This window comes from Oryzias melastigma, linkage group LG24 (genome assembly GCF_002922805.2).
Source record: "Oryzias melastigma strain HK-1 linkage group LG24, ASM292280v2, whole genome shotgun sequence".
In the NCBI taxonomy this organism is placed as follows: Eukaryota; Metazoa; Chordata; class Actinopteri; order Beloniformes; family Adrianichthyidae; genus Oryzias; species Oryzias melastigma.
The window spans coordinates 5952261-5963348 of NC_050535.1; the positions used below are offsets into that span (position 1 = coordinate 5952261).

An 11088-nucleotide genomic window follows, 5' to 3' on the forward strand; every position below is an offset into this window, starting at 1 on the left:
CCAATGAAACGCACATTTCAGACTCCCATGTTTGAAAGTCTTACATTCACACATGTGGTGCTCTATGTACAAAATCCATTTGAACGTTGACCAATCAGAGACTCAGATTTGGTACTGACGCATGAATGCTATCCCTTTTAATTCACAAAAGTCCAACCGTTTGAAAATTGATCATGGTGGAGACAAATTATTGCAGTTTGTTCACGATTGGAATAATATGACACAAAGTCTTTCATATATCAGATTAAAGATGTGAAAGAAAAAGTCTTAAGCAAGATTTGCAAGTTTTGCAACGCTTTGATATTTCCCACCAAGCATCTTCCAACTGTAGGTGGTGGACAGATGCTAGTAAACAGTAGAAAAAGAAAATGATAAGAAGCCCCTCCCTGCTTGTCCAGTATGAACACTATAAGCTAATGTGAATTCAAGGAAGTGTGCTACAATGGTCGCATTTAAATTTTGATATCAAACACAAAATACGATGATGTTTGTAAGGAGCAATGACAGTTATCCCTGCAACTTCCTTTACCACAGAGGTCGGCAACCTTTTACAGTAAAAGAGCCATTTGGGCTCGTTTTCTACTGATCAAAACCAAGAAGGAGCCACATAGATTTACTCTAGCCTTTAATAAATTTGGATAAATTATGTCTATTCTTGGCACAGACAAAAGCATAAATATAAAAAGAAACTAGAATTTGTCAAAATGGGATTTTTTTTACGCGTTTTTACCCTTTTAACATTTAAATTAGTGAAAAAGCTAGCTTAATGTTTAATTACTAGCTGAACTTCTAAATAGCCAAAATACCCCATTAAACTAAATGAGTCAAAAAAGTTAGCCTGTTTCTAAAATAGAAGCTAAATTCCAAATTAGCTTAAAACCCCTGTGAATAATAAAGTAGCCAAAAACGTTAGCATGTTGCTAGAATAAAAGCTAAACTCTAAATTAGCCTAAAAACTCCAGTAGATAACAATCAGCCAGAAATGTTAGCATATTGCTAAAGTATTTGCTAAACTGAAAATTTGCATAAAAAGTTTCATTAGAGGCCAAATAATCAAAAAAAAGAAAAAAGAAATAGCTCATTGCTTGATTGATTACTAGCTTAACTTCTAAATAGCCAAAAATTCGTCAGTGAACTAAATGAGTCAAAAAAGTTAGCCTGTTTCAAAAATAGAAGCTAAATTCCAAATTAGCTTAAAACCCCTGTAAATAATAAATTAGGCAAAAATGTTAGCATGTTGCTAGAATAAACACTAAACTCTAAATTAGCCTAAAAACTCCAGTAGATAACAATTAGCCAAAAATGACTAAACCTGTGGAAGAAATAGAAAAGGTGACACAAAAGAGCAGATGACCCAACAAGGATGAACTGAAAACAAAAGTAACTATGGTTCCATGAACCACCAGAGTTCCCTATCCCTCGGGTTCCTTGCGTTCTTGCGATAAGTGTTTCCCAGTGCCACGCGACTTTATAGCCCCACGTGGGTCATCAGGAGGTCACAAGTGACTTTGTTGTCAACAGATTCTCAAACTACACATGCACAAAAAGGATCATTCAGTACATTAAGCACCGCCTTTGGTAGTCAGGAGGGAGGAAATAAAACCAGGCACATCAATAGGCTGAATGAAATGAAGACGGCTGTGGATCATGATGAACCTGGAACTGGTGACTGACTAGGAAAATGAAACAAGACAAAAAATGTCACAAAAAAGCTAGCACAAAATCCTTACAGTACCCCTCCTCAAAAGGGCAGATCCCAGATGCCCAAACCTCAAAACACTTGGGAGGAGGGGACCCAGAAGAACTAAAAAAGGAGTTAAACCAGAAAAAAAAGGTTCTTGCAGCCAAAGTGATTTGAGGGTTAACGTATGCCTCTTTTCCACTGAGCGGTCCGGTACAGTCCAGTTAATTCTGGCGAGCGTTTCCACTGAGCGGTCCGGTCCAGTTAATTCTTGTGACTATTTCCACTCAGTTAACCCTCTCTTCTACTTGTTTCTCTGCTTTCTAATGTTCATCACTTTCTACCAATCAACAGGTGCCTACAGTGGCTCCACCCCAACCATTCCACTCCACTTTCGAATGAGGGCCCCCAAAAGGTACGGTTTGGTACTGTTTAACGGGTCGGTTTTACAATAGAAATGCCCAAAATACCGGACCGCTCAGTGGAAATGAGGCTACAGAAACCCTCCTCAGGCACAAAGAGGACCGGACCTGGTGACCCTCCACAAGAAAGCGTTGGCGTGAACTCCAGTGGTAGAAAACCAATCCCTGTGGTGTAATAGGTCACACTCAAAAACTGGTTTCAAAAACTTGTGAATAAATATTTTTTGTAGTTTTTGGTTTTGTTAATGAGCAACCAGACAGCATTACAGCACGATGTGGTTTGTACATGATGTACTTTTATTTGAGAATGATGTGAACTTTCTCCCTGCTGTGGTTGAGCTGTTGCAACCAACTTCCTGTGTTAAATTCGAGTCACTCAGGTGGGAACTAAAGCATGTTCAGTCTGTATACAGCAGCAAAGCCATGATGGATTCAGCACGTGCAGCACCCATCTGGTTCCATTTGTTTTTATATTATTTTATTTTATGAATTTACTTCGGTTTGAACCTTCATATTTTCATTTGAATTTTCAAAACAATAATAATCACCTGTTCTCTGCCGTGGACCTCGCCTCTGGCTCGCCTTGGCTGTGGACCTCGCCCCCACCTGTCCGCCAGTCATATCTGGATGAACTCTATTCAACTAGTTGTGCAGTTAGATAAGCTAATTCTTCTTTCACAGTCCTGGTAAACCGCCTGTCCTTCCTTCAACCCGAAGATTTTTTTTTCTCCTGAATCAGGTTTTTTACGAGTTTTTGGAAGGAGGGTCTACGGGATAACACGTTTTATTTAGTCTGTTCAGTTTTGAGCTATTTTTTGTTATATTTTATGGTGTGAATTCCAATGAGATATTGGGGTATATGAATAAAATTGAGTTGCATTGAACTAAAATGACCAGATTTGTATTTAGGCATCCTTAATGAGTGTGAATCCACAAGATAATTGCTAATCCTTGATTTAAAAAAAACTTTATTTTGTACAAATTTTTCCATAAAAGCAAAATAAAGTTCTAACCTGTGGTAATAGTCGATTGCAAAAGGGAAATAACAGCCTTTGCAATGATTGCACCTTTAAGAAAGCCATCTTTTTTCCAAATGTGAGACACGACTAACCGCTTGCACTGAGCTTGCACCATAGTGCAGCAATGCGTGGCATCAAGAAGGAAGGAAGGAAGCTGTTGCATGCACGTTTTCTTTAAAATGCTGCCACTTCCTCCTGCTGACCACTCGGGTGATGCAGCACGGTGAGATCCGGCAGATCTTTGCTCTGCACCTTCTTCCTCTGCTGTGACCCAGTTTCTCTGCAACGAGGCCGGCCTTGCTTTCAGTGTGACGGAGTTATAAGATGCAGAAACCGCTTGTCAGTTGCAAAAGCGAATGCAATCAGATTTGTGTTCTGTGTTTAGTAGTTCTGTCTTTGCACTTTCTCTGTATCAAAGTGACAAGTGTCAGTGACTTTTTCTACAAGTTCATTCATTGATACAGTTTCTATTTTACAGTTTTCGCCCAAAAATAAATAGGTTATAAACTAGGACATCCCTTAGTTTCGGTTCATTCGTTTTCTGCTTTCTTTAGAAATTGGCTGTAGGTGTCTCAAGTGAAACAGGAAGCTATGCGTCAAAAGAAAAAAAAATACCCAAGCCCCCCCAAAAGCTGTGGTCGTTCTCATGGCTCAGGAGTTCCAAATTTGGCCCCCGTGATGATCAGCTCCGGTGCTTTTTACTGTCATTCATGTGGTGTGTGATATCATTTCTGTTCTCGGATGTTCAGCCACTGCTTAACCATTGTGCTCGCAATGAGTGGGCTTTCGTTGATAAAACGTGCAAAGACCTCGTCTGGCGCCCTTTTGCTTCTGAGGTTTAACGTCAGGAGGGGAAAGATAACGGCTGTGTCCACTTCAGAGCCACGAGGATAAATCAAACCTGGCACTGATTGTGTCCTCAAGGCTTCCTGGCATTTGTGGTTAGTAACAAGGACGAGCTCTTATCTGCAAATGCAGGCTGTCGTCCAAAAAACATGTCATCAAGCTTAGAATTCAAATAATTTAATGTTTCTGTGTGACTTTTTAGAACATTTGAGGATTTCTGTTCATTACATTGAAGTTTCTCTTATCTAAATATATATATTTTTTCAAATCTAGAACATCTTTTGCAACTAAATTATTGTTTATATCTGTAAGATCATGTCAGAAACCCAATCAGTAATTTTCTTGACAATTGACGTAAGAACCGTCACAGTTACTTTGAAATCTATAGATTAGGATGTCAAGAAATGATAACTTAAAAGAAACCGAAGAGCTGTCTTATTACACTTTAGCTGCCTCAAATACAATTAAAAATGTTTTTTTTATGCATTCATGGGTTTTTTTCTTCAAAATAGAAAAAGAAACAAAATCAGTCATCAATAATGCAAGCGCTGGCCTTTGGTTTGTTGCAGTAATCAGTGAAGCATCACTGCACTTCCTCCAGCGGAAGGAATGGGTTTTTTAAAGCAAAATGTTGAATACTTGAAGTAAAAATATGGTGCTGATGCTGAGGCAGGGGAGGAGATAAGAAGAGGAAGTGTAGCGTAAAATATTCAAGATCCTGAGCAGATTTGGGTCTGGGGAAACAGACATCTGGACATAAATGACTGAAGAGTGGGTTTTCCCCGGTGTTTTCTAGGTATCAGCTGTCGGGGACGTAAGAGGAGCTCTGAGAGTGAGACCAGTAAATGGGAGGTGTTGAAGAGGAGGAGGAGGAGGAGACTGTGAGAAAAGAAGCAGCCAAGCAGAGAGGACAGACAGAGAGCCACAGAGAGCAGAAGCAGTCGGTTCAAAATGGATTTAAGTTACCTTCAGGTTCTGGAGCGAGAAAAAGTTCTGGAGGTTCTTCGGAGAGACAAGCAGCTGAGAGCAGTTGAAGAGGACCGGATCAGGTGAGTCATTTCTGCTCTGGTGGAAAAATGCTGAGTGATGCTGAGAGGAGTCATAGCTGGAGCAACAATCATCTGAAAAACAGAAGAAAAATGAAAATATCAGTTAAGACAAAAGTTTCCAGTTAGTTTCGATTTATGGAGAAATTATGTTTTTTTAGATGAAACTCCACAAAAACCAGATTTGACCTTTTCCCCTTGTCGCCCCAGGAGGATGAAGTGTGAGCTTCAGGATCTACGGAGGAGGGGTGCAAAGAATTTCGCCCGTCAGTATGGGGAGCGGACCTGCGCCCGCTGCCAAAGGCCTCTGGGAAAATTCTGGAACTCCGGCGCTGTGTGCTGCGGCTGCAGCCACAGAATCTGCAGGAGGTGCCGCGTGGGAGCAGAAAACTGGAAGTGCACGGTGTGCCACGCATACAGGTAGGGATACATTAATTAATGTGCATAAAAATCTAAAAAAAACCTCAGAGTAGCTTATCCAAGTGTAATAATGTCCCAATAAATGTCCTAAATCCATTTTAAATGAAAGAAAAATTATTTTTACATGAAAATGTATCCATTTTAACAGATATTTGAACACAGTTTTTTAATTCCAGGTTTTTGATTGTGTGAATTTTGTGTTTGCTTTCTCCAGAGAAGTGAAAATTATGTCAGGAGAATGGTTTCTGGAGGAGAAGGCGAAGAAATTTCCACTCGCAAAAGGTGAGTTTTCACCCCAAATGTCAAAATAATGAGACATTTTTGGAAACACAATTAATTATCAACATTTTTTATAATGTTTCACAGATAAATATGAAACCGTTGGAGACATGCTGTTGAAAATCTACAGTGGGCTGAGGTGAGATTTACCTTTACTCACCTACTCCTCTGGAAATAATCCTGGGTTTTCACCTCCTCTTTATGTTACAGTCACATATCCGTCGTGCCTCCCACACCTCCACCCAACAAAGATTATCAGTCTGTGGGAAGATTCGGGGTAAACAAAGCACTTTTATTTACTTTACTGAAAAGGTAAAAAAATATTCAAGTTTTATACATTTATTTGTGTTTTCTTTGGCTTTTTAGGAGCTGAAGAGTTCAAAGTCGTTCACCAAATCAATGGAAGACATTATGGTTTCATTTAAATGTCAAATTAGAGGTGAGTTCCCTTATTTGCTAACATAATGCAGTACCTTGATGCGAGAGAATGAAAAACGTGACTTCCTGTGGACATAATCTCTCTATCTTAAGAAGCTGAAAGTGCAAACAGAGGAAGGATGCTTAGAAAACCAGATACTGATGTCAGCAGATTGCTAACTGATGAGGAAGTCCTGCTTCTTCACCGCAGATTTTTGCAAATTATTCAGGTTGCTTTTAAGTGTGTAAATGTGTTGCAGAGTCCAACTCTCATAATGACGTGCGGGTCGACTTTCTGCAAGTGGACAACAGACCGTTTTTCAAGAGCAGCAACCAGAAGAGCCTTTCTGACACTAACATCAACAAATCCAGCCTTGTAAGTCGCTTTTAAAACGTCATAAAAAAATTTGCAAAACCAAAACTATAAGACAGCAGGAACTCATTTTTAGGAGTTTGCGTTACACTGCCCCCTGCTGGTGATGAGAGGGAATTTATCAAAAGGATTGAAGATCAACAAGTTTTTTTATTTTATTTTTATTGTGTATTAATAAAAAAAACATGTTTTGCAGCTTTTCAAAGTCCCAAGCCTTCCAAACTTGTTCAAGAAAAGCAAAGACAGTGACATGGAGGGCTCCTCTACTGGAGCAGAGGATGAAGCCTCCTTCAGTTCTGAGCATTCTGGAGGAAGAAACGTGAGTCAGGAGGCTTTAAATGACTGTTCTCTTTAGGTTTCCTTTAAGACTTAAGTTTTTGTTGCTTCCAGGGCAGCATCAGCAGCATCAATGCAGACTGCGGCCTCTTTGATGGCGTCTCTGTCACAGGGGAGCTAGAACTGTCTGTGGTCTACAACAGCAGCGCTCTCTGCCTGGAGGTCACAGTGGGCGCCTGCAGAAACCTCACTCACGGAGATAGCAAGAGGAAGAAGTGCAACCCGTGAGAACAGCTTTCATAACAGCTGATGGTGTTGTGTCTGCAGATTCTAATTACTATCGATCTCTTTGTAGGTATGTGAAACTGTACGTGCTGCCAGATAAAAGCAGCAAACTGAAAACATCAGTGAAGCGAAACACCACAGACCCCATTTATAATGAACTTGTGAAGGTAAAAATAGGAAAGCTGCTCATTTTTATTCATTTCTATGACTGATTACTTTTAATTTTCATCTGATTTTTATTTCTTTCTGCAATAGTATGACATAGAGCGCCACCTGCTTTTTGGAAAGAGACTGCACGCCTCCGTGTGGCATTCAGGGACCCTGAAAAGGAGAGTGTTCCTCGGGGAAGTACTTATCCCTCTGGATGGGTGGAGATACGATGACAAATCCCCTCAGCGCTTTCACTGGTACCCACTTTGTCCAAAGGTGAGAGCATCATATACAGTAAAAATAAAATAAAAAAGGTTGAAAGATCCTCTCAAATTATATTTTGATCAATTTTAATGATTCTTAGGTCATTTTTAGACCATTTTTAAAGCATTATTTTTTTAAGAACAGTTTCTAAAGGAGTTCATTAGAAATTCCCCTCTGAGTAGTGGGTGGAACCCCGCCCCACTTCCCCTTTCCGTTGCTCTCCCGCTAGCTTACAGCCCCTCACACCCCCAACTTATCATATTTTCCATGCCAAACATTTGTTTTTTGGTTTTTTTTTTCAAATGGTATTTTTTTCAGCTCCTGATTCACAACAATTTGAATAAAGAATTCCTCAGAAATGCAATTTTAAGATTATTTTTTTTAAAATATGTCCTCCATCGTGAGGAAAATGCCACAAGAAAATGCTAAAATCACAATTTTCATCACATTAATTCTATTTGTCCCCAACTAATTTTAAGTATAAAACAACTTTAGTTTTTGTGGAATATTTGTGCATTTATATAAATCCGAATCTATCAAACAACTGCTACAGAATTGGTTCCAACTCACTTTTTTTGTTTTTGGATGTAGAGTCGAGATGGGGTCACTGCGGAGCAAAATGACTGAAACCAAAGAAGCTGAAATGACTCAGGTGAGCAAATTTGGGACGTCACAGTTGATGGATTAACTTTTGAAAGTTTTATTTTCAACGTTTATCATCTGAAGTTCATTATTCCACCACTAGAGGTCAGTAAAAGGCCTATTTTTGTCGCATCTCCACAATTTAAGTGGCACAGTGTCTTTTATCAAATGTGCCAAACACTTTATGAAGGCAAACATTGATCAGAACGCCTGCGTCAGAGAGTAAATACTCTCATTGTGGCCTGTAGGGAATGCTGTGTGTGCTCTGGTGTGCTCGCATTTAAAGGCAAGTGTTAAATAGGTGTGAGGGTGTTTTTTTTTCTATAATTTGTGTGTATGTTGTGTTGTAGGTGTTCCAACGCTGGCAGCGAGGATTGCAGTGGCGTCAAGCATCCCCGTTCTTCTTTGACGCCACGTTTTTAGGGCATTTTACAGACCTGACGGATGAAATCTGAAGGCAGACGCCCTTCACAGGCAGCAGTTCTTCACAGGAAAACATGCCCACCTCCCAGACTCTTCAGCCCCCCTCCTTCAACAATGCCGTCTTTCTTGTCTCAGAGGAAGTGCACAGATCTGATCTCACTGACCTGGAATTCTTTGTGCGAAGAGCACGTCGATGTATTTATGTATTTAAGAGGCTGCACTTTACCTGTATGCTGTATTTATTTCCCTACATTTGCAAATAATTTATGTCGTGGAAGTGTTTTCTTGTGAAAATAAATTATTGAAATGTGTGTTTACCTCCCTTTTCAAGCATGCAAACACGATATTCAGATGCAGAGAGCCACACGGCGATGCGAGATGAAGAGTTTTTTATTGCCAGTATGTCAAACACCTCATTATAAAATCCGGTTCCTAAACAAAGGCCAGCATTCATGTGCATTTTTCATTACAACGTCAGTAAATACTACTCTAGTCCAGAGAGGAGTTTGTTCTTACACTGAATTTCACGCTCATTTCAACCGAAATGAAGGTCGAACATAAAAAATAATATTAATAATAGAGGAAAAAAAGTTGATTTTAATTTTAGTTGTTGAGATGTCGGTGCTAAAGAGAAAGGACACTTGAGGAACAGTGAGTTCAGACAGAAACAAATATAATACATGAACACCTCAGTGTCCCGCTCAGCACAGAGCTGCATGCAAAAAAAATAAATCAAAAGTACCAAGATTGGAATAGCATGCAGCTGGATATGTCCTGCAGTAAAAAATAATAATTTACAATTAAATCTCTTGATTTAAAACATATCCAACATAAGACTGTGATTGTTTCTGTCAAAATAAGCTTTTAAAACTAATTCCTAGTGAGTAAATAGCAAAAATATACAAAGTTCAAACACCCTTTTTTATGTCCCATATACAATATAAATATGTCATAGCTAGATTTGAACCTATAGGTTTGCAACAGTAAAAATAAATGGAAGTATTCCAAAATATTGTTGGTTCTTCCCCTTTCTGAGTGGTCGCTGCAAATAAATTTACAATAAAGTAAAGCTTTGAATGAAGAACATCTACTTTATAGAAGATTTGGCTTTAAACAAATAGGTTCGGCGAATCTAAACACAATTTATAACACTAAGAAATGGAAAAGGAAAGTTGGTTTTGGCACTTTCTTTAACTTCAGCGGGAGTTTGTGTGTGCCTCTGCCGTTCTCCGGTTTAGTCTGCCGTGGGGTGTGCTAACAGAAGCGGGATCATTCAGAAAGGGTAAGCGGTGAAGCACCAGAGGCCGTTTATAAGGCTTCGAACTCGTCGATCCTCTGCTTGGTGTTGCCCTGTCGGATCTGTCGCAGGGTTTTGTATTTGTCTCGGCCGGCCCGCACGTTCTCGGAGTGGAGGAGGTCGTTCTGGGTGTTCTTGGATTCATCCCGAGCCTGAGCCAGCTCTGACGTCAAGGCCTTGAAGGAGGGAAAGGAGATATGGAGAAGCCGCATGAGCCAAGAAGGGAAGAAAAAAAAAAATCCCCCATAAAAGTGCCACTAACAACAAAAGATAAACCACAGGCTGAGCACTGAAATGTCACCATGACTCTTCCCCTCGGAGCCACAGAGATGTCCCGCCTTTTGTCTGAAATGACTACTCTGTGTTTGATCATTGAGAAAGTTTACTGTAATCATCTCCCCCTGCAGAATATGCATTCTGTGGTGGAGTAAAGTGCAAAAAATACTCCCTAAATTATGCATCTAGAAGCATCTTAGCGGGCTTATTTTTAGTTTTAAAGAGTTCCAATAATCTAGCAAAATATATGGAGCTAGTTAGCAATGACAATATTTATTCTTTAAGATTCTGGGTTCAACTCCCAGTTCCTGTTAATGTTCCTCTCATCTTTCTATTGTTTTGTACTATTTTGTACTTTGTAATTCCCTTTGCCAACCAGGAGAACAGAAAGTTTTAATCAAATACAGAACAAAAAAAAACAAAAAAACCTTGTTTTCCAAATTTCAATTTTGCAATTTTTGATTGATCCAAGGCGTAGCATCAATAGTTCTACATCTGTAGTGTAACTAAAAGCCTTTTTTTAAAGAAAAATCAGCTGGTGGGCATGGAGTGCCACTTGTAATCTGATAGCGTTAGTAGCATCATTACTCACTGTGCAACGACTGCTGATATTTTAAGAAAAAGTTTAAATTAAATGTCAACTTGACGATTGTTTGGCATCTTTTGACACTGGTCAATCACCGCCGTGGCACATTTGGAGGTCATACAGTGATGGTCGGTAGCAGGAATGTTCCCTCTAATTTTTCATGCCTCAGTCTATACACACAACCTCTATAAGGGGACAGAGGAGCACTGAGAGTAACCCCTCCCACCTACCACCGCTTGCACGTGCTACTCTCAAAAATCATGCAACAGCTGTTCGTGAAGATTCTGCCAATGCCTCACCACTGCACAGTGGCAGTTTTATATGTGACCGTAGCTTAATGCATCAGTAAAATCTTCATCGTTGAGCGTGGTCATGAATGTAGTTGG

At 39.7% G+C, this 11088-nt stretch overlaps 2 protein-coding genes across 4 annotated transcripts in view; one reads left to right on the forward strand and one right to left on the reverse strand.

Annotated features, from left to right (window-relative positions):
- The first annotated feature begins 1951 nt into the window (after positions 1-1951).
- On the forward strand, positions 1952-8854 carry sytl3 (synaptotagmin-like 3). 3 transcript variants are annotated; one of them, XM_036210534.1, is made up of 14 exons: positions 1952-2096; positions 4765-5017; positions 5225-5434; positions 5649-5716; positions 5801-5852; positions 5924-5990; positions 6080-6152; positions 6391-6506; positions 6700-6822; positions 6894-7063; positions 7135-7231; positions 7320-7490; positions 8070-8130; positions 8471-8854. In XM_036210534.1, exons 2-13 carry the CDS (start codon positions 4920-4922, stop codon positions 8103-8105), a joined length of 1281 nt encoding a protein of 426 aa, XP_036066427.1. In that variant the 5' UTR covers positions 1952-2096; positions 4765-4919; the 3' UTR covers positions 8106-8130; positions 8471-8854. The 3 variants fall into 3 exon arrangements, with proteins under 3 accessions (XP_036066427.1, XP_024147139.1, XP_036066426.1); XM_024291371.2 differs by lacking the exon at positions 1952-2096 and adding an exon at positions 3211-3345; XM_036210533.1 differs by lacking the exon at positions 1952-2096 and having other exon boundaries at positions 4643-5017.
- Positions 8855-8915: 61 nt separating this feature from the next.
- ezrb (ezrin b) overlaps positions 8916-11088 on the reverse strand; it is a 27183-nt gene continuing 25010 nt past the window's right edge. The window contains exon 13 of the mRNA XM_024291701.2: positions 8916-10016. Within this exon, the coding sequence (XP_024147469.1) occupies positions 9852-10016 (165 nt within the window). The 3' untranslated portion in view covers positions 8916-9851. The remainder of the gene's footprint in view (positions 10017-11088) is intronic.